This window comes from Nesoenas mayeri (assembly GCF_963082525.1).
Source record: "Nesoenas mayeri genome assembly, chromosome: Z".
NCBI lineage: Eukaryota > Metazoa > Chordata > Aves > Columbiformes > Columbidae > Nesoenas > Nesoenas mayeri.
In genome coordinates this window covers 1,648,724-1,671,422 of record NC_137542.1, presented here as the reverse complement: position 1 = coordinate 1,671,422, position 22,699 = coordinate 1,648,724, and the positions used below count along the sequence as shown (strand labels likewise).

At 37.8% G+C, this 22,699-nt stretch overlaps 1 protein-coding gene across 1 annotated transcript in view; it reads right to left on the bottom strand.

Annotated features, from left to right (window-relative positions):
• The window catches only part of KIAA0825, a gene marked incomplete at its 3' end in the record, with an annotated part of 208,245 nt that overhangs the window by 117,449 nt on the left and 68,097 nt on the right, over window positions 1-22,699 (bottom strand). Inside the window, exons 12-16 of the mRNA XM_080362066.1 lie at window positions 20,817-20,956; window positions 11,566-11,754; window positions 9,825-10,058; window positions 7,738-8,146; window positions 3,708-3,864 (exon numbers count right to left, since the gene is read on the bottom strand). Of these exons, the coding sequence (XP_080218192.1) occupies window positions 3,708-3,864; window positions 7,738-8,146; window positions 9,825-10,058; window positions 11,566-11,754; window positions 20,817-20,956 (1,129 nt within the window). The remainder of the gene's footprint in view (window positions 1-3,707; window positions 3,865-7,737; window positions 8,147-9,824; window positions 10,059-11,565; window positions 11,755-20,816; window positions 20,957-22,699) is intronic.

Here is a 22,699-nt window from a genome sequence, read left to right as displayed (position 1 = left end):
GGCTGTAGCTGTTTCTCCCTTGTGTTGGCACTAGCATATGTTGTGAAATCAGCCAGAAAAAGGAGAGGTTCCAGCCAGATAAAAAAGCCACACAAACAACAAGCCACACGATTCCTGTATCGGTGCAGGGAAAACACGGGGGCGAGAGGCAGAGCTGGGCTGCCTCTTTATGCCGGTTCAGCTAAGTGTCAAAACTGCTCGAGACAACCACGAAATCATCCAAGTGTATGTAAAAAATAAAAATAAATTTAAAAAAAAAATTCAGACTTTTTTTTTTGCTTTAAGACAAGGGCGTAATCCAGCTGTGAAAACACACACTGAATCTCTTACCTGTACTTTCTCAGCCTACGAAAACACCTGAGGTTTGGTCGGTTGGTTGGTTTTTCCCATTAATTCATGACTTCATGCCATGATAAAGATTTTAAAGTCATGGTGTGGGTTATTAAACGGCTATGTTTAAAAATTTACCATTTTTTCATAAATGCGCTGCCTTAATGCAAACATTTTCACACAATGTATAGACGGCAGCCCAGAACTCCGGGTGTCGGCACCTGCAGAAGCAGATCCTGTTGGTTTCTCAGTAGGGATATTGGAAATCGCCGTCCATGCTGGCTAGTGTTAGTAACAGAACCAGTTTTACAAAATGTTCCTGAAAGAATGAATCAGTTTTGTAAACTGTCCCTGAAAGGATGTTCAAGCATATCGTGTTCGAGTACACTCTTATCTTAACAACCTAGCTTTATCTTAGCCTAAATACGCATAGAGTGAGGAGAAGTACATGCAGTATCTCCGGAGGTTGAGCAAGTCAGCAGTTATCTAGCTATAGAAGTAGTATGCCTGTGCAGTACCCAAAGGTGAAAGGGACAGAAGTGATGAAGACTACTTACTTCATCCTGAAGACCCCCTGAAAGACCACCAGAGAACACTGCACGTGATCAAAATAGTTCCAAGATGTTGCAATCGATGTTGCAATCAATGTCGAGTAACCGTTACGTATCTTAATGAATAAATGAATATGTATGTGAATGGACTGTATAAATACTGTGTAACTTAAACTGAGCAGCGAAGCCAGCTTTGGGTGCGAACCTCTGGTTTCCCAGCGCTGAAATAAAGCACCGCATATAACTACGCCCGTGGTTATGTGTCCTGATTGATAACACAAGGGTTTGGACATTTTGAGTGGGATACAGCTCACCTCCCAGCACAGGCATCTCCCTGCCTTTGGAATACTGTGGATTTATGTTTTGACAAAGAGACTTATTCAACATCAGTAAATGAACTCTTTATTATAGTCTTGTAGAGCCTGAGAAAGTCACGTTTCAAAAACGTGAAAACAGAAATGAAATTGTGTTTGTAAACGTGTGAGCTATATCCCCACTACCAATGACTGGGCAGGAAACCAAGCGGACAAAATGCTATTGAGCCTGACAACGCAGGAGTGTTGGTTTATCTTCGGCAGCCATTAGCCAAAAATGCTTTTAAAAATGATTATTCTTTTTGATAAGTATGTGAAGGACTGTAGGCTGAGTTGTACAGAACGTAGTACAGATCTTTGTAACATCATAGCTCTATTTCCAAATGCAGCTTCCAGGAATCTATATGCCTTTTCATCTGCTTTTCCAAGGAAAATCAGTGAGAACAACAATTTTCTGTCTCATCATTTTGTTCTCTAGTCACATGCAATTATTAAGCAGTGCAGCATAAAGATCTCCAAACTAATTTTAAGAACACGATCCCTTGATAGTCCAAGGAGTCTCCAAACAAAAGGATGGACCTTTGAACGGATAATCAAGTCTATTTCTTGGTAGTCGGGCATGTTAAACACAATTGAAATTATGAAATATAATATTGAAAGATGTATTATCATAGCTCCACGCTAAGCATTAAAATGTTTTCTAATGGTTTCAAAGACAATTTGAAGTAACATGGTTAAGTCCCTCTGTGAGCCAAGCTGGTCAGGATTTATTTTTTCTTTTTTTTTGAGCTTTTGAGCTTTTTTTTTAAAAAAAAAATGACAGTTTTTCCCGCTGAGGGATGTTCTATATTTAACAAAGCTCTTACTAGCTATAGAAATTCAAGGAGAGACACCTGGGATGTGGGAAGCCAGGCTAAAGCCCCTCTTCCACACAATTTTCTCAGCTGCTTACCTCCTGTTGGAGCTGCTCCACTTTGTATAAATAACCAAATGCTCATAGGAGTTGAATCTGGGATCAGGGTCTCCAGAACCCGAGGTGGGCACCCCACCCCTTCACCTAGAGTATTATTCTATTTCCGACCCTAGGAACTACAGGATGGATTTTTACAGCAACGTCTACAAGGTGAAACAACTCCAGTGGGGAAAAGGGACAGAGTTCCATGCTGGTAGATAATGGTCCAGTGGCTTGGGGAGTTCGGTGGGATGTGGGAGATGCAGATTCAAATCCCTGGTCTAAACCAGGCAGAATAAAGACCTGAGCCTGCGTATCCTGTCCCCTCGGTGACTGCCCTAACTACTGGATTTTATACTATTTTTGGAGGTCTTGCTCATCATCTTTCCTTCACTCCATTATACTCAGAGTAATCCTGAATGTGCTCCGGGTGAAAAGGTTTTGTTTGAGCTGTATTACAGTAATAATTTTCACTTCAGTTTCTGAACCATTTAATTGTTTGAGATGAAACTTGAAAAGATTCTGTATTGTATTAATATTAGGTTGCCATCCCTACGTACATTGCTTCTAAAGCTTCCAAATGTAGATGCATAAAGGTTGCTTTTAAGCCTGTACTTAGGAACTAAACAGTTGATTTTCAGAAGAACAGTGCCAGTACCGAGCTGCACTCTGTTGCCTTCATACAGATGTAGCTGCCTGATTCATTTTCTGCCATCAATTTGTTTCAAAAGGAAAATCTTGGCCTGTATATTTGCCCTATTTTGCATTTCATTATAAACACCTCCGTACACTTGAATGAATAAACAGGTGCTGTTAAGATCACTGCAAGGAACAGCAATTTAGTAATTAAAGCTAATAAAGAGGACTTTCTTAATTAAGCTGTGTGGGTCTGTGTTATCACACAATTTTAGCAAATCTGTGTTTATTTTGGTGTATAAAATCAGAACGCTTTTGATAACTCGGGGCAATTTCATACAGCCTAAGAAATAATGAGGTAATTCTTTCACATTGCCCGAATTCCATGTGCAGCAAACAAATCTGAATTTGGTTACTGCAATTTTGAAAGCACTTTAACAGAGTTATCTGTATTAAGTAGGGTTTTCATGTGGATGCATTTATTTCCTCAGTACAGACAAAGGGGGTTTTGCTTTATTTTGTTTTTTAAATCAGAGGAATTGATTTACTGCATTTAATTTTACCTCTCATAACAGACAATTCTTCGGTAACCCTGATGATTTATTTTATATATATATATATTTTTAACTGTGTTCAAATTCCTTAAAAATGTATCTACGGTCTGCAATATAAATCTGAAGGAAGTTTATGAGCCATACTACTGTTTAAGTACATAAATAAAATCTACATTGTTTCCCATAAAGTAATCCTTTCTGTACAAATGCAGAAAAGCCTTAACTGAATGGGTTCCATTACAATACAATATAGGGTTTCATATTGACTTTAAGAAGCATTATCACCTCCTTGACTAACCCTTAGCTGCCAGCAGACGCTGCCTCAGGCCAGTACACACCTAATTGCTCGGTAAAAAGGCCGTTTCCCTACCTCATTGAGCCGGATGATGTGATAAATTTGCCTCAGGTACTCGCTGCCACCTGGTTTGTGGCAGATATCCAGGACCATCATGTTTATTTTCTGCTCGGTGAATCCAAGCGCAATACCTCCATCCTCTAGCGTTGCACCTTCCGCTGGCACTGAGGCGCTGGAAAACAGAAGAGACACGGATATTCTCAAGTTGATTTTCCGAAAATCACAGTATTGATGCACAGTCGGATAAAAATACATGTTAAAAAACCCTATGAAAGCTTCGCTTGAACAAAACAAACGTTGCTGGATACACATCTCCGAAGCTTTATACAAATACACACTAAATGCTAAATAACTTTTTTTACTATACACGTTTTAATGGTTCTCATCTGAAAGACGAAAACATGAAACATTTTTCACTCCAAAGACACGCAAGGAGCAAATATTTTTTAGTTCTTTTCCACTAGAGAAGTATCTTTGCTACTAGAAGTGGCATTTGAATTTGATCTTTTGTACATGTTTCTTTGCCTGTCGCTGCACATATTAAAGCCTAATTAACATGTCAGAAAGGTAGCCATTACTCTAAGTATAGGTTAGAAGTTTTAAATTGAAGTCTTTTTCTTCCCACTGGTATGGTGGTAACCATTTCAAACGTACCTATTTCCCACTTGTTGCGCTTTTTGCCCTGTGCTGTTCCTTGTTTTTTCTTCTTAAAAGTATTTGTGTGAAGCTGCTACAGAAAAATCTGAAGGTCACAAGCTCAAATGACTTGAAAAATGTGCATTCAAAACTGTGACCACTGTTAAGATTGCTCTCTCTGCATACAAATGTAGGTTACCAGCTCCACACTTGCTTAGTATTGCACATTGAGAAAGCGTTAAAGAAAAAGATATACTGAAACTAATGCTTTTCCTCATATATTAGAGCTGCAGCATGCATATATGTTGGCACCTTGACGAAGACACGTCAAGAAGTTGAAAGACCAAGAGAATATATTACCCCTTCTATAGTCATTTTTGGCTTAATTTAAAATCTAACAAAGAGGCGTTCCGAATTAAAAAACGCAAACAAACAAGTATTTTATTATTATAGAATTACAAAGAAAATAAAACAACAAATACTTTGGTATGGTCAGCTGTAAGCTGTGGTTTACTGTTGAGCGTGTGCCGTGATTACCAAGTTAGTTCTGCTCAAAGCTGCTGTTTGACCTGCGGGCTGGCTTAAACGCTACACAGCTGCTGGACATTAAAGCTGATATTGCTTCCACATGCAGCTTCAGAACGTCCCGCAGAGCAAATGGTTTTGGAATATAAACTGTAATTTTGTTCTTTGCTGAATGGGAGTAAGCGATACTCTGTTATTATGGTGTATTTTACAGAAAAGCTTCAAAGGAATCGATCTCTAAAATTAAAGCACGCTTAAGGCTGATCTTTCAATGACACGTGTGGACGCGGCCTCAACTTCTTGTGGAACTTGTGGCATTGTAGAAGTTGGGGACCTCTGGCAATGAGTGTATCAGTGTCAGCGCCCAAATCGTCTCCTTCCCCGTCCGTCACTGCGCAGGTGAAGCAGATGATTGGATTCAGTCGGCGCGATGATTAATGAGTTCCTCTCCGGATTTGGGACTGCCTATCAATCATGTCATTAGGAAGAATGTGCCCTGAAAGAGGCAGACCTCAGCCAAGGAATAACTGCATTCATCTTCATCTGCGTACGCGCCCAGCCAGCCACGGCAGGGTCACCATGATGGGAAACAATAATCTTCAGCTCGACAAATTACTTTGCAAAGGCAGACGCTGCTTTTCTTCCCGGGACGCGTGTTCTTCAGAATCCAACGTGACTGTTTACGGCTTTGGTGCTACTATAAAGTGAAGGTTATTTTAATGAATAGCAATGCTTGCAGGCAGCACACTAGACAGGCAATGCATACAACTGCCACTCCCCGAGCCTTTCACTGAAGATTCTCCTTTTTTTCTTTTAAATTTTGCAAAAAAAAATAAGTTAAATTTGTACGCCGCGGTGGGAGAACTTACATAATATTTAGACTGTTTATGTAGCTAGCAGTACTGATAACAGCAACACAAAATCAAGCAAGGCATTAGCTTATAAGAATCCAGTGCACTTTAAAGATGTTTTCACAACTGTAGGTGAATCCCAAATAAATTTATGGTTTTTATTTTCTTCCACACGCTGTATCTATTAAAAATACATAAACATTTGGTGTATGTATATATATATACATTTATAAATGCATGTTCATACATTTACTCACAAAATAATTATGAAAATGCTAAACAGAACATAATTTTACAGAAACTTAGGTTTTCAAATGTAAACATTCCTATTTCAAACAAATGACACAGCACAAGTCTCCTCTTGAAAGAGCTGCTTTTAGTTTAATGATTATGTGATCATTACTTAGTTTAATTGATATTTGAGCTTTAATACATTAGTTTTACAGTTTGCCTTTACAACAATATTTATCTCTACATTGCACATCTCAGCTATTTATTAACTAGATCTTGGTGGGTTTTTTTTTTCCATTTACTCATTATTTTTCACTATAAAATGGAAAAATAACATCTATGCTCGACTTCTATTGCAGAAATCCCGCAAAGCCAGGGGACTCAGTTTCATAACTGCAATGTGTAACTGCTCACTTGGAGAGCAGACAATGCATTCCTCAGTTTCTAAAGCTTAAAATTAGGAGTCCTGGTCACAAACTAGTTCTCATTTTGGTTGATGCTGTACACATACAGAAAACACTCTTCCGTCCTTATTTCCCACAGTACCTGATGGGTAATGCAGCATTTTTGCAGTATGTTAGAAAAGAATATAGAGTATACAAATTTAAAATGTTCAGCTTAACAAGAAGTGTCAACACTAAAGTTTTAGTTTTTGGATAATATCCACAGTATTGTCTTACCCTGCATTAGTATTATTTAAGCAAAACCTATTCTCTCAGTGACATGAGAAATTGTATTATGGAACCATTCTGTTTAAGTATCAATTTACACATTATCATTATGGGTTTTTTATTCAATGACTCCTTCAGCCACCGGCATCTGGCTTCAATCTTTTAATCGCTGGATTAGAGCTTGTAAATTAGTATTAAATGGAAATGTAAAGATTACAAAGGTCAATGTCAATGAGCATTCGTGTGACACTATTACTGACTACTCGTAGAAATAGGTACTGTCCCTTGAAACGCTGCATGAACGTCTGTTCGCTCCATCAGCAATTCCGACATACAACCGCTATATCCTTTGTTTATATGGGCAATTACTGTCAGGATAGCAACGACCACAATCTTCAAGAATATTCATCAGAAAAAAGCGATATTACTTTCAGTAGTCAATGATTAAATTCAGTAAGCCCTGTAACTCCAATAAATCCAACACTGGAAAGATAATTAATAGTATTTTTACCAAATGGTACATGACTTCACCAGTAAAAGAGACTAAACTACAGACACACTAAGGCGTACAAAACTCCTTGAAAAATCATTACAAGGATTTAAAACAATTGGACCCTAATGTCAGATCTGCAGGGAAGGTTGATATTTCCTGAGAAAGGCACAGCAGGGTACTCTCCTTGTCTTGTTTTGATATATCCTACTTGCCCTCCGGGTTTGCTGTGTTTTAAAATGAAGTGTGCTCACTTTTTAATCACAGATGAACACTGAGAGCTTTTCGTAGTCCCTCTTCATTTAATCAGCAGAGCAAAATTAATTTATGAATACAACGTGGTGCCTTCTGGTCAGTGTACCTGTTCAAATTCTGAAAGATACACCCACTAAACTGTCCACAAATATGAAATCTAAGTAGTATGAAGACACGGTTCTGATGAAAGAACCACGGTTTAGCTTCAACAACGCAATTAGGTTGCAAAAACATGCTATAAAGCCACCAATATTAAGAACTAATATATTTCATATAAGATCACTGTTCATCTGTTATTGTTAAAATTGAACAATAGCCACAAACATGCCAATAATCCGGTAAAATAAAGAACAAACAACGGCGTTTGAAAAATACTACGTTCTTACCAGTCTGTGCTCAATTTTCTTGCCTTCAGCAACTGGCTTTCAATCCAGTTTGGTCTTTGCTGTTCAATGCTTTGTATAACCTTCTGGGTCACTTGCTTAGGACCACTTTTCTGTTTTCCCATAATACTTTCTAAGCACACACGAACTAAACTGAGTTTTTCTTTGCTCCATCTGTCAAGTGTTGCACCTGTTAAAAGTTCTGCAGTATTTCCATCCTCAAATATCCGACATATAATTACAATCAAGTTCCAGACAAGCAGACCAGCTTTCCTCAATTCAGCAAAGTTTCTTGACATTTTTCTCTCAGCCAGAAAAAAGAAGTACTTAATTGGGGGAGGCAAACATGCAATCACTGTAGGTAACTTGCTGATTACAATAGATACCGCCTGAGCTGCAAGCCTCGTGAAGCCTTAAAAAAAGAAAGAAAAGAAGATATGATTAACATTAACATTCTAGTTCTACCGCAGCATGCTTCTGAATGTTGTATGATAATTTCTAACTTTCTTTTGTACTGAAAATTGGGAAAAAGCTTAAGTACTCGACACTCTACTTTGGATTCAGTTCTGCTTCCTCCACATAAGTCCCACAAAATCTAAACAATAAAATTAATTAAAAACAGAGAACCTAGAAAATGTGGATTCAGACTGTAACCCTCTTACCAATTAGTCCTGCTGTGCACAGTTTTTATGGAATAAACAAAAAAAGACAACAATGGTAAAAAAGTTGTCTTCAGGATTGCAGTGTAATATTTTTTCAACTTCAGGAGTGCAATATTGCACTAAGTATCTCAGGATATTACATACATTTATAATGTTTAGTTTTCTATCAATCCCCTTCTATGTTCAAACCTACAAAACTTCAGTTTATCAACTTCCACATAAAGTACAGTATTTTAAGTATTCCCGATATTAAAAGTAGGTACGGAAATAACTACAGAAAATATGCTGCTCGAAGACCAAGACATATCTAAAGTGAAAAAAATATACCAGAATATGACCCACAACACAGAGTCAAGTCAAGATTTGAAAAAAACTAAGAAGCCAAAACAAAACCCAAACGAACCAAGAAAACCCTGGACTCATTGCATTTGTATTCTCAACTCCTGTGTTTGTTTGGTTGGGTTTTGTTTTAAGCCAGCTCTGTTCTAGGTGTCAGATAACCAATTTAATCTGTCACTATATCTGAGTCTTACCTCTCACACAACGTATCAGTTCAGGCTTAGCGATAGCCTAAAGCTGCCACCCAAGTTCTAGACTGAAGTGGGACTGAAGTGACAGTGCACAAATGTGCCTCGAGATGCTGAACACAAAATATATGTAAAGAAAGAACGGATTGATTGCCTGGCTTGCCCTCAATCAAAACTTCATGCCATAATATACTAGTGATGCTGTAGTATTGCAAATAATCAGGTAAGATTTTGGTGGCAATAAATTTATGGTGAAATGTTTCCAGGCGTTAGCCTTTTCAAATAACAGAGGCTTTAGGCACAGTAATTTATGGAAGTATATACCACAGGTCAACTTTACATCTAATCACCTTCAAAATATCTCTTCCTATGAATATTAATTATTTCTCTTTCTTCAGGAACTGTTTCAACAACCAAGCGGTAGCTATTCAAAACTAAATTGCTGTGTGGCAAAGCTGGGGTGAATAAGTTGTTATCATTTCAGTCAACATTGTGTATCCAAATTTAAACAGTCCTGACTGAAAAGGTGAAAACTAAGAGAAGAACTGGTTACAGCCATCACGACAAGAGCACAGACACTGTGCTTTACTCTGCCTGAATCGCACCTTATTGCTGCCAGATGATAAAAACATTTTCAGTACTATTATTATCAGTACTACAATACTGATTATTTTTAAAAGCTTGTTTGTGTGTGCATGGGCGTAAGCCTCGAGAAAGAATAATTGAATTTTACTGCTAAGTATGTACTTCAAAAAGAACCCCACAGGACATTCGGGAATTGTTTTGTTAAATCTCAAACTGCAACACTCATGAACTCCGATTGTTCACTTTTGATATGTACTCAATAAGGGGGTAACAAGCTTTCATGACGAATTTACAAAAATGTACAAATTTCACCCACACTTCCCAGATTCCTTCCTCTTCATTTCCCGAGGAGTGTAATTCCATTCCTTTGGAACCGTTTTCAGTAAAGTTTCAGGAACTATTTGCTTGTGCTGGTACGTTCCATAGTTTTCTGCTGCCTCCCATGAATGCATCAAAGAAATTATCTGCTTCACAATACCCTTGACTGAATTAATCAAAGTCAACTTCAAGCATCTGATGACCTCTGGCTCCGACTCACCACAACTGGAAACTTCAGAAGGAAGAATTATTAAATATTCAGTTAGTGTAGTCATTTGTGTAAATCTGTTACAGAAATAAGTGTTTCGGAATTCTTAGGGAAAGAAAAGTAAAGCCATTATGATTCACGGTAACTCAGACCTATTGGTCTGTTACAAATCAAAGAGCAAAACAATGTAGCATCTTGTACCACCTTAATACAGCACTGACAAAAAATACAAATTAATTTATTTCCTTCATCCTCATTTCTCCATCAATGCATTTATAAAAAATTAATTTAAGCCGACTGACATCTTCCTTTTTATATGGAATACATTTAACTATTTGTTCGACATCGATAAGGCGAATGGGTAGACCTGGTTTTCTACACTTGCTTGTCTTGACAGTATTAATGAGGTTGTGTTTATTAGATACCCAAACCGTTACGCTAGAAAACAGCAAGGGAAAAATAACATTTTGGCAAGAAAAATGCATACAAATAATAGTCATCAACAAAGACATAGCATGTTATCAGAGACTGCATGTTGAAAATAGACCATCCTAAATACCGTTATTGACATTACGACAAGTATCAATCTTCTCCACATTCTTAATAGCACGGAGAATTGCAGTTTCCCCATCGCCGTGGCGCAGCAGTTGTCGGGCAGAGTGCTGCAGGACGCACCCGAGATGTCTTTTGACATGTCAGGTCCTTTTCTTGCCACGTTGCTTGTCCGTACATTTTGCTGATCTAAGTTTAATTCTTCTTTGCGCGGCCTTTCTGGAAGCTTCCCTGTGATATTTCTGTATTTTCCTTCCTCTTACGCTTTAAACTTCCACTTTTTGTGGTGCTATTTTTCTCTAGGGAATATCTGAGCACTTTTACCACCACCTTTTTTTGCCTTTGTGATATTTGTATCTCCCCTCTTGCACTCCCCCATCTTCTTCCTTTCTTTTGAGTTTTCCTGCATTTCAGCCGTCATTTGCAAGATCACCCATCTAAACCTCACCTCTCTTTTCTGGTTCAATACCGTTTTCCTTAGGGGCAGGATTAGTCGCTATAATTGTGAGGGCAGCTCCCCCTCTCCATGGAAAATCAGGACCCTGTTGACAGCAGAGTCTATATGCCCACCAGACTACGTCTCCCTCAACAGGAGTCCTTCCTTTTCTTTTTCCATCCTTCTTTAATTATTTCTTACTTTTAAATAGTGGCAAATGTCTGCAGCTATGTAATTCGCAGAAACAAGGAACTTGTATTGGAAGCGAGGTACAGAAAATACCTTCTGCCAGCCTGCTGGTAAGACAGACAAGGAAATCAGGATCCTGATTGACCACAGTGCTCCATAACCCCTGATTTCTTCCAAATTTTCACCACTGCTATGGCAACCTGATGGCTCGAAACACTTTGATTAAACTATAATTTTCAATTAAGCTTCCATAGTTTCATCTGATTTATTAAAGTACAAATAATATGCACTACATGTCTGAAAACTGACAAGGTCTAACATCAGATGTTAAATACTTATTAATAAACTAAATACCTGTCATATTGTATAAGGAATTCCACAACTGCTTTTTTTCCATGTAGGTCTCAAAAGCAATGCCAAGGGATTTGGGTGATAAAGTGCAACAAGACAACACTGTGAAGATCATTTCAATCAGAGTAGGCTGTTTGTTATTCATCTGTTCCAAGATAGACCTTTGTTCATCACGATTCAATACTTCATTTCCTTCAAAATAAACATAAACATGGTTACAGTAATTTCCAAGTAATTCAAGTTCACAGTAATAGATACTATTAATAAAAACAAACTGCAAACTGTATCTGAATAATATTTCAAACAATAATAATACTTACAGATACTGAAATCTGGTCTTCCTCTGCATAATGATATTTGAATGTCTTCCTGAATTATATGTAGCTATTAAAAAAAGTCTCAAGCATGTTTACAAACTATGGCATTTCCTTATTTAATTCAAAATGCACTCAGTACATAATTGTAATTTGCTTGTTTACTAAATATTAACCAGAAGTAAATTGTACTACTTCTGTAGAACCACATTAAAAGAATTATTACTGCTTAACTGCTCTAACAGATATATTAGTCATGTAAAATAACAGAATTCTATTTAGTTACATAAAATAAAGCAGCAGCTGCATAGTTCTCAAAATAAGTTGGCTTTGTTTTTCATTGTAAGATGAAATCGAGAAGAAATCCGTTCCTTAAAACAGAATCTCAGCCCTGCTAAGATACAGATACCTGTTTTCAAAGATAACTATTGATTTCCATAGGTTTGAGCGGTAAGCTATTACATAACATGTATTTCTCAATGTTTTTCATAATTATTGCAACACATTCTGCCAGCTGAAGGATTATGACGTGTTTAAACCTCTGTTTGAAAGAATATAACTCAATGGTGTTGACCTGTGCTAATGTTAAAGACCTCGGGTCCACACATATTTCTGAAATATACTTTTGATGTTAACAATAGTAACAGATGACCAGAGATAGGACCAATTAAACATTTGTAATTCAAATTTCGAGTTTGTAAAAGTGAGAGTTTCTGTAAAAACAAACTGGGTGGGAGTGTTGATGTGCTGGAGGGTGGGATGGCCGTACAGAGGGGTCTGGACCGGCTGGATCGATGGGCTGAAGCCAGTTGTATGAAGTTCAACAAGGCCAAGTGCCGAGTCCTGCACTGGGGTCACAACAACCCCATGAACGCTGCAGCTGGGGCAGAGCGGCTGGAAAAGGCCCTGGGGGTGTTGGTGACAGCGGCTGAACATGAGCCAGCGTGTGCCCAGGTGGCCAAGGGGCCACAGGATCCTGGCTGGTACCAGCACTGAGGTGGCCAGCAGGCCCAGGGCAGTGACCGTCCCTGTGCTGGGACCTGGGGAGGACAAACCGCCAACCCTGGGGCAGTTCTGGGCCCCTCATCATCAGAAGGACATTGAGGCACCAGAGAGAGTGCAGAGGAGGGAACGGAGCTGGTGAGGGGCTGGAGCACAATGTGATGGAGACTGAGGGACCTGGGGGTTCAGCTGGAGAACAGGAGCTGAGGGGAGACCTTCTGATCTCTGAACTGCCTGAAAGGAGCTTGGAGCCAGGGGGGTCGGGCTCTGCTCCCCAGGAACAAGCGCCAGGAGCAGAGGAAACGGCCTCAAGTTGCGCCAGGGGAGGTTGAGGTTGGATCTGGGGACAATTTCTTCCCCAAAGGGCTGTGGGGCATTGAACAGGCTGCCCAGGGCAGTGCTGGAGTCACCAGCCCTGGAGGGGTTTAAAAGGTGTTTAGGCGAGGTTCTTGGGACATGGGTTAGTGCCAGAGTTGGGTTATGGTTGGACTCAATGATCCTGAGGGTCTCTTCAAACTGAAGTGATTCTATGATTCTATGAACATGAGCAGAAACTTGTTTGCTGGAGGTGCCAGAGCCTGTGATTCTGCGATGAGAACTCGACTGCTCAAACCGGAGTTCAATGCTCTTTCGCTTGTGCTACCTGGTAAGCTGCTCGGGCAGATGGCCAGAGGCCCCTCTTAGCCCCGCTCTCTCGCCCCATGTTGGGTGACAATAAATCTGTCACTGTTTATTGCAGGGCAACAATAAACCATGGCAGATGCTCTCTGTTCACCCCTGCCCTCCCCACTAAGGAAAAGGAAAAGGAGAAAAAGGGAGAGAGACAAGTTGGAAAGTTAAAAATGCTCTAATACTACTGCGAATAATAAAATAATGCAGGCACCCAGGTTCCTGGGATGGACTTCACAGTAAAACAGAACTGGATCCATGGACGCAGGACCTGGAACCAGGCCTAGGGTCACAGGCAGGACAGGCAGGGTCCTCTTCAGATTCTGGCCATGGACAAAGACAGCGAGACCCTGCTGTGCTCCCAGTTTTACACAGCATATGATGTGGATGGCATGGAATACCTAGTTGGTCAATTTTGGTCACTTGTTCTGTCCACCCCTCCCTGCAAGTGTGACCATTCCACTTGTGGGAACGTCCAAAATTTATCAGTGACCTTGGCTGCCACAGTAATAAGTATAAACCTGGACCTTTTCTGCACACCATTCCTGCTGTTATCAGCTCCAGAGATAACACTGTCTGAAAAACATGCAGCCAGCTTCAGATAAATGCAGCTAGGAGAATTTAGCTGAAAGGAAAATTCATTAAAAGAAAATTGGTCTTGTTTTAAACAAAACCAGGACACCAGTGTATAACACAAGTCTTGTGCTTTTAAGCAAGACCTTCAGGAATCCATTCGGGAGCCATTCAGAGGCTAAACATCACAAGATCAGTATGCTTTCATCAGATTTTTCTTCTTCTACCCTGAAGCAGATAGTTGCCTTTATCATAAGAGTACCTGACCCTTCAAAGCTCCAGCTGAAATGCAACATCCTTGACTTTTCTGACTGATGAACTGGCATGGATAATGTCAGCTGGCTGAAAGGTTTAACAACTTGATCAGTACAGCTGGCTAAATATTATGAATTAGGAGTCTGCAGAAAGACATGTAGATTCCTCTTGCCTTAGAAATTTTCTTTAACATTTATTAGCTCACCTGTCACAACATTAAATATTCATCTTAGTTTGAACTCCATTGCAGCCTTCTTGTTAATCATCACATAAGAACTATATTTATACGATAGGCATCATACTTACTGTCCACTGATGCTTCCCTCTATATATTTATCTTTTTCCCACTCATTGCATTTATATATCAAGAGCTAATCTGTGAAGGAAATCTAAAGCTCCTATAGGAAGCTCAAAGGAGATGCTTCTTTTCCATTTTAGCAGGACTTGCATCCATACACTAATACCATCTATATCTTAGGTATTTGTTGAAGAAAATCTACTATGTGTTATCTCCACATAGCACAATGTTCCATATGGACAGAAGATGCCAAAATAAATTAAAAATATTATTAATGTTATTAATAAATCATTTTATAATAAAATCATTTATCTAGTGAGTAACAGCTATGCCTTAACCAGTCACAATGAATCACTCTTCCCATGACAAAATAATGCACTTAACCTCTTGGGATAGTACCATATATTTATAAAAAAACATTTAAAAGAGGCAGACTTGCTAATGTAACTTATCCACATTTCTTTCTTACTGACAGAAATACCTGCCAGTAACTTTCTGACATTATCACACTCATCCAGCTCTTATCTGCAACTGATTTAGCCATGAAATGGATCTTACCCAGTTTAGAAAATCTTCTGTTATTGACTCTAGAATTCTTCCCAATTGAATCCTAACAAGACAGACAAGCTATAAACAGTTGTGCTGTCTTTTTTGACCAAAAGATGTAGCCAAAATTCAAATTCCTACATGCTGTTTCATTTAGGTAGAGAAAGTGAATATGGAGCAAGTTAGTTCTATTTGCCACGAGCATAAAACTTCTGCTTTCTTTATAGCTTAAATCACAGCAGCTGATGAGAATTTAAAGAATGCAAAAAGCATGTATTTTATTTGTTTACAGAACAAAATCTTTCAGCAGGCAGCCTGCACTACTTGCTTCCTTGTGCTATGTTCTCAGTGCTTCTTCTGTCACCGTTTTTGTTTCCCTATTCTTTCTCTATCTGTTCTGGTAGATCATTTTACTTGTCTCTCATAGAGTGCTCCTCTCCAATGCAATCATTCTCCAGTCAGCCTTGACAGCTAGAATCTATTGTAACTTTGAATATGACTTCATTTTGGCAGAAAGTCTATTATTCTGGTTTTTAATTCCAAAAAGAAATTTTAAATCATAGTACTTCAATCTTGAATGAAATGCGGATCTTAACCCTACCCATTCCAATTTAGTAAACCCCAAATAGTAATATCTCCCATATCAGCTGCAACCTGTGAACCCAACGAATCCTGAATTTGTGACAACTAAAAAACTTGAAAACAAGACAAAAAGACTGTAAAAAACTTTACATCAGCTGCCCATAAATTATTAACATACTGGCAAACTACTTTTTTTGCCTATATACTAATAGATCACCAATCCCATAGTATTTCTCTCATTCAGCTCCCTTTAGAAATTTTCCTCCCCAAACATCTTACTTTGAACTATCTGAGAAGAAGCTTCCATTAATTAATCTCTGGGTTAATGGCTTCTGTGAAATCTGTCTTACCTGGGCCAAATGGAAAAATCACTGCTACGGGAGTCCCTCCATCACTGATTTTATGAAACAGCATGTGGAAATCATGCCATTCTGCTAGACAAAATTCGATGAGGTAACAATGAATTTATTTCTGTTGCCACATTACCTGCTTTGTACTACCACATGTATTGGGATCAATTTTGAACAAGTTACCCTCTTAAAACATATTCAGTCTAAAGGTTTTCTTTGCCATAAATGAGTAGGTCTTTGAAAAGCTATCTGTATGATCATATAACGCAGCCACAGAGACTATCACAAACTTTGTCAAGAGGTACGTGATTTTCATCACGGCTCTTTTACAGTCCAAATGGAAATTCCTGTTTGATATTTCAGAAAATCCATAAAATCTGTTTACTGTTTTCTTTAGCTTATCACTGGAAAGTCATCAAAAGGAACAGGATATCTGATTAAGGTCCCCTTGCTATTGACCTCACAACTACAAGTACATCATGCCAGTAAATACGTCCACCATTTCACCACGCTGGTTACACTGGTACAAGATCTAATAATTTTATTAGTCAAATGGGTATTTTGAGGAGATTCCACTTTAAAGATAGTTTTCTGATGTTTCAACGTTGGGCTACCATGGTGCAGTTGCTACCATGATGAAGCCAAGAAAACTTTCAGGGGCTCTGGAGTCTGCGCTCACAATCCCATCCCAAATGACCCACAAATATCTGGAGCAGCATATCTGCACAAGCATATAAATTCCTCTTAGAGACATGTTTGTATTCTCCTATTGAGGACAGTGTTGCAAATTAACCCCCAAGTTTTGTGGAAAAGCCTGCAAGACTGTATTTCCCAAAAATTGCATGTGGTTAAACTACGGGACTAATGCATTTGCTAGTTTTTCCAGTTGTGTGGTAGATTGTCCCTCAGAATTATTAAGCCCAAGGAGTCATTAGAAGGAAGTACAAAAATAATCACCTTCAAGTACTTCAAATAAAAGTTTTAAATTGCTATACAGATTTAGCCAACGCCAAGGATTTTTAATGGAGATGGTAGTTTATTTAGGGAATGCACACTTTCTTTTGTAATACCTTCCCAAGTGAGGTCAGTTTGTAAAGTTAAAACCTTTCGCTGCTATTTCAGGGTAATTTAAGAAAAATCAGTGCTATTTACCTTTAAATGCCTAAAACTAATTAACTTAATGATGTTTAATTAAAATGTAATTGCTGCTTAAAATTTGCCTTGAAATGCTACACTATACATTGTGGCAGTTAAAAAGCTGCTGCACAAGTGGCAAAGAATTGGAGTAGCGGAAGAAAAAATGTTTCCATTCTACAAATATATTTTTGAGTAATTTCTCTTGCCAGAAAACGGTTTATCAAAGCACAGTCTTAGAAAACTCTTTGTATCTATTAATGTCTAGGGAGTTGGCTGATACTGGAAATCCTCCCTTCCCCACTCTGCTTATGCATGCAAGGTAAATTACCTCTTTTTGAGGTATCTCACATTTCTTTGGGTCCAATTTCAGATTTGCAGCCTTATCACAGAATATGTGCAAATGTTCCTATCAGTTCTCATTTCAAAGTTTTAGTGGGGACCAAGATATCATCTAGGTTTAACTGCACAGGCTACACAATACCCTCTTCCATTAGTCTCTCAAATACGCATTGTGCAAGCCAAAAACGTCTGGTGAAACGGCCAATGGCCCGTCCTGCTGTGAAAGCGGTTTTCTTCCAGTTTATCTCCACATGCCGCTATTGACTTTAAAATTGTTTGTAGTAAATGAAATTAACTCTCTGTAACAACTGTAGCCTCATGTGTCCATTGTAATGAGTAAAGGGTTTTTTCTAAAGGAATACATTGCTTTTCCTATTGTACGTCATCAACTTGGTGTTACCATCTCTTCTTCTTAAAGAAAAGTATCTATGAGGTGCAATGCTGGGTTGAAGGCCTTGTTGACAACTTCTCAGTCACCTCTTTCTTTTCTGCTATTGATAAACGGTGAGGTGCCTGTTGACTGATGAGGTTCCCTTTGGTATTTGTCCTCTGTTGGGCCAATGCAATTCAATAAAGCTATTGCTTTTTATTACAAAGAATAACTTCTGGTTCCTGGAAATAAAGAGTCTCAAACGAGAAGTCAGACATGGTTCTGCTGGCATGCTGTGCATTTAGACCTACTGTGCTAGAAACACTCAGATTTCACTGTCACCTTTCCTGTTCTCACATCAGCACCTTCTGGATTCAGTAACTCATATTATGCAAGCGCCACTTCCTTTACTCCTCTGTTATTTGTTTCTTGAAATTAACAGAGAATTAAAAAAAATTAAAAATTAACAGAAAATTAACATATCTGCCTTTCTTATTTCCCCTCACAAAGGCACAGCAAAGGCCCCAGACCCCTCACTCACTCAAGAACATGCCTTAGAATAAATTTGTTGAATGTTGGACCTATAGAAAACAACTCTGGGATTATATTACACTGTAATTAGCCATAATTCAATACATCTAGGTTATCTAGACTGGTAGTTTAAGTTATAGAGCTCTAATATGCAAACCCAATTTTTTAATTGTTTTTTCAAAGGTGACTTTTACGCAGTGGCCATACTCGCTGGAGACAAATAAGTGGTTCAGTTTGGGGTTTCTTGATTTATTGCCTTTGGTATTTTTGATGTGATAACTTCATATTTGAGGAGCATTTTACTTTTTACATACATTTCTTGTATCAAATTGCACAAAAAAGCAACAAAAGTCCAAATCTTATCACCTCCCTGTCCTGATAGCTTATACGTACATATATGGAGTTCCAATAGCGTCAACAAATATGCCAAAGTTCTTATATTTAGCAACACTGAATCACGCACATATGCATTCCCTGAAAACACTCTTTCTACTGAGATAACAACTTTGCCAATCCCAACAGCACTCCCTACTATGACAGGGAACATAGGTTATTTCTGACCCTTACCATGCTGCAACCATATGAGAACAATGAGAATGCAATGAAATTAAATGTTTCTGCGTGATGCCTATGGTAAGTATCCCAAAGTATTCCCACGATACAAAAAAGTGTTATCATTACCTAAAAACACCTACAGATAAGCGCCTCTTTACACAGAATATTTGCCTGCTGGTCTGTTTTTTACAGGGAAAAGGAAAGACCAAGTGTAAAATAAAGTAAAACATGATAAAGCTTTTTTCGATTAAAAAAAATACTTATCATCTAGTTGAATACAAGGGAGTTTTGCTATCACTCATGTAAATCACTCAAAAACTATGGTACACTTAGCTTTTTATCTGTTTTCATGCATAATATTATACATTGCAAAATTTTAGTATCGATGAGTATATAAGTCTGTAAGCCTTTGATCCTACTGAACAGAGGAATCCAAAACTGTTACTGATAGTACTAAGGTATAGCTTATTAGTCCAAATTTCCTTGTGCTAATACCTAACAGCTCAAAAAAAAAATACATTAGCTTCTATAGCATCAGACAGCTGCTGCACAGGTGAAGGAATAACGAATACAATCATTTTATTATTAGACAATTAATCCTATTGAAATGTATTTTGAAGATACGGATCATCGCAGGTTTCAACTTTATCTCAACTAAAAGTTTATTCACACCAGTGTTGTAATTACTTTAATAAGGTCTGTGTAAATAGCACATTTTCTAATTCAAACTAGCACATATTTCCCCGAGGCTCAAGAGGTTGGTCAGTCAATAGATTAATACATTCTGTCACTTAATACCTGTGATAATTTAAGCAGCAAGTAAAATTCAATACTGGATAACACTAGGGTAAGAACATGATCCTGATCAAACATTAGCCAGTCTTCGTAAAAGATGACAGGTATTTGAATAGGCAAGTGGATGCAGTGCAGCTCTCAATAAGACACGACAGAAATGGAAGCAATGTTGTGCCCCTGACGAATGTCAGACCACTTTAAAATGACAGAACTAAATTATTTATATTTAATATTATGTGGACCTAATAGTTTTTTTGATAAGAGGGGAGAATTCTTTTGCTAAAGAAAGATAGAAATGGAGAGTCTCATTCACTGTTACTGCAAAAATATGTCAAACAGGTGATTATACTGTTAACTCTTCAAAAATCTGATCATTTGATCCAAAAGGTATTAAAAGGAAAGACATGATAAGGTTTGTTGCTTCAAACGCAGTATTAGCAAAATGAAAAGAAAACCTTGTAGAACCACTCTTTTATTTATTCTACTTTCATAGCGGCATTAATGAGAGCATTAACATGAGGGAGCATATAAATGTACTTCTAGAATGCCTACAGTGACAAACATATAATAAACAAAACCTCTAAGAAGCTTTTCACTGTTGAAGCATAATTTTGAAAGTGATCTTTCAGACTATTAATCCACTTAAAAATCTGTGTGAAGCAGCTGTGGTATCAAAGGTCTATTAAGTTCAAACTCCTTTTGGCTCCTTTGCGTTTACAATAGGAGTTTATTTTTATCAAATTGCAGTCTGCTTTAAAACTATGAATACTCAGATGGACTGCAAAACATTCCCACTTACCCATCCAAGGAGTGCCCTAAGGATAGCTGAATGGCTACTGATACCCCATGAAAAATGGCTGACAGCCTTCCTTCAATATTTAAGTAGTTAAAAATCTGTGGTTTTCAGTAATGCAATGATTGACAATATCAATACCTACCTGAACTTCTTAGCAAAATTTTCACTAAGAGACAATCGTGATGTAGCAACGTTTCCAAAAGCAAGTTGAAATTACAGTACGGCTGGGACAGGAGCAGCTTCAGCTGGCCCTGTGTTGCTATTTCTCTGGCTGATGGAGTCCTTTCAAAATACAAGACAAAGACAAAATAATGAGGTTAATTTATCTACGAAATTAATAACCTTAAAGTGCAGATGTAATGCTAACTCCCTTAAATGTCAATTCCTCCCAGATTACTCTCAAAATGCTTTCATGGTTGCTTACTTTAAGGCAGCTCAGGGAAGGAATTACATTTAATCTCAACTAGCTAAAAGCAAATTAACATTTGGTAGTCTGCCAAAGTTATAACTGATACAAAGCAACCTCAGTTATCTCTTTCATGGAACCATGTTTGCCTTGTTCTAGGAGGCAAAAAGGATTTTTTTACACATTTTTAAAATTTTTTTTGTGCTTGAATAACTTTAAGGCTATTATTCTTTAGTTCACTATTACGTTAGTAACAGCTCTAAAGTGTCCTGAACAAAGTATATGAAGATTTTAATTAAAGAAACAGAGAGAATACTCAAAAGGGCTGCAAGATTCCTCATTAGGGTGACCAGTTATTACATGTCCTGAAAAATCCACATGAAATATTAGACTGGTTGCATAACTGCTTTGCCATCAGGGAGAAAGTGTAGAACAAATCAATTAGCTTTTCAGGAGATTGCAGTTTGTTTTCCGTTTGCAGTTTCCACGTTCTGCAAAAGTTTAGGTTTCCAAAAAGAAATATTCCAGAGTCTCCTCTGAACTCACCCAGTGACACAACACGAGCCATTGAACTCACACCGGAACAATTAGATTAAATCAAAAAAAGAAAATCTCATCCCGCAAGATGTTTATCACCCATTGTATCTACTGTTCTCAAGTTTTCAAAATTGGCTTGCGTGTGCTTTTTTTCCTAGAAAGTTTAATTTTTAATGATTTTGAAGGTTTTACATTTAAATTTCAGCTGATGTTCAGCCAATGTATTTATTCATTTTGGCTACAAGTTTATACAACAATAGTTGCTAACACTGAGAGTTTATGCACCACATATGTAAACCTCTATGCACATAAATTTTACATGCACCAGTGTAAAAGCTACATATGCACTGACTCATTAACTATGCAGGCATAAACATTATCTGCCAGTACACACACAACACCTTCAGCATCAGCTAAAGCCTTCGTTATCAGGAGCTACATCTTCCTGCCATGAAAACTCATGTACGGCTTTGTGATTTTCATCTGGTACATTATATATAACTGTTGACAATATACCCTGGCTTGATGATTTTCCATACAAGCGCATAATAGATTCTAATAATATTTATCAAAAATATATATGCATTTAAAACTTGTTAGACCCTGCAGCCAAAATAACTTTTCCGTATTTAAAATACATTTTGCTTTCAACATTAGGTCTTGGCATTCTTATACTATTATCTTAATTTCTCTATGCTGAAGGTTAGTTATAAATACATAAATTCTAACATATGTTAAGAACCAATTAATAGTTAGTAATTAAGGTTTAAATTAAAACAATTACTATATTCACACTAGAATTAGCGCTGTGGCTGAAAGCAAACTCAACACTTCACTAATCCAGTTAAAATATACAATCGAGTTTCAGTTTTTCCTCCCTTGAATACCACATTATCATACCTAATAATGTCACTCATTGCCTTCAAACCATAAAAAAAAAAAGGACAGGTTTGGTCAATTAGATTCATAAAAGATAATATTTTAAATGACTTGAGAAAATGCCATTTTTAGAATATTTGAGTTGAAATAAAACTTGTCTGTCATTGACCAGATGGGAAGTTATCATGTTGTAATATACACCA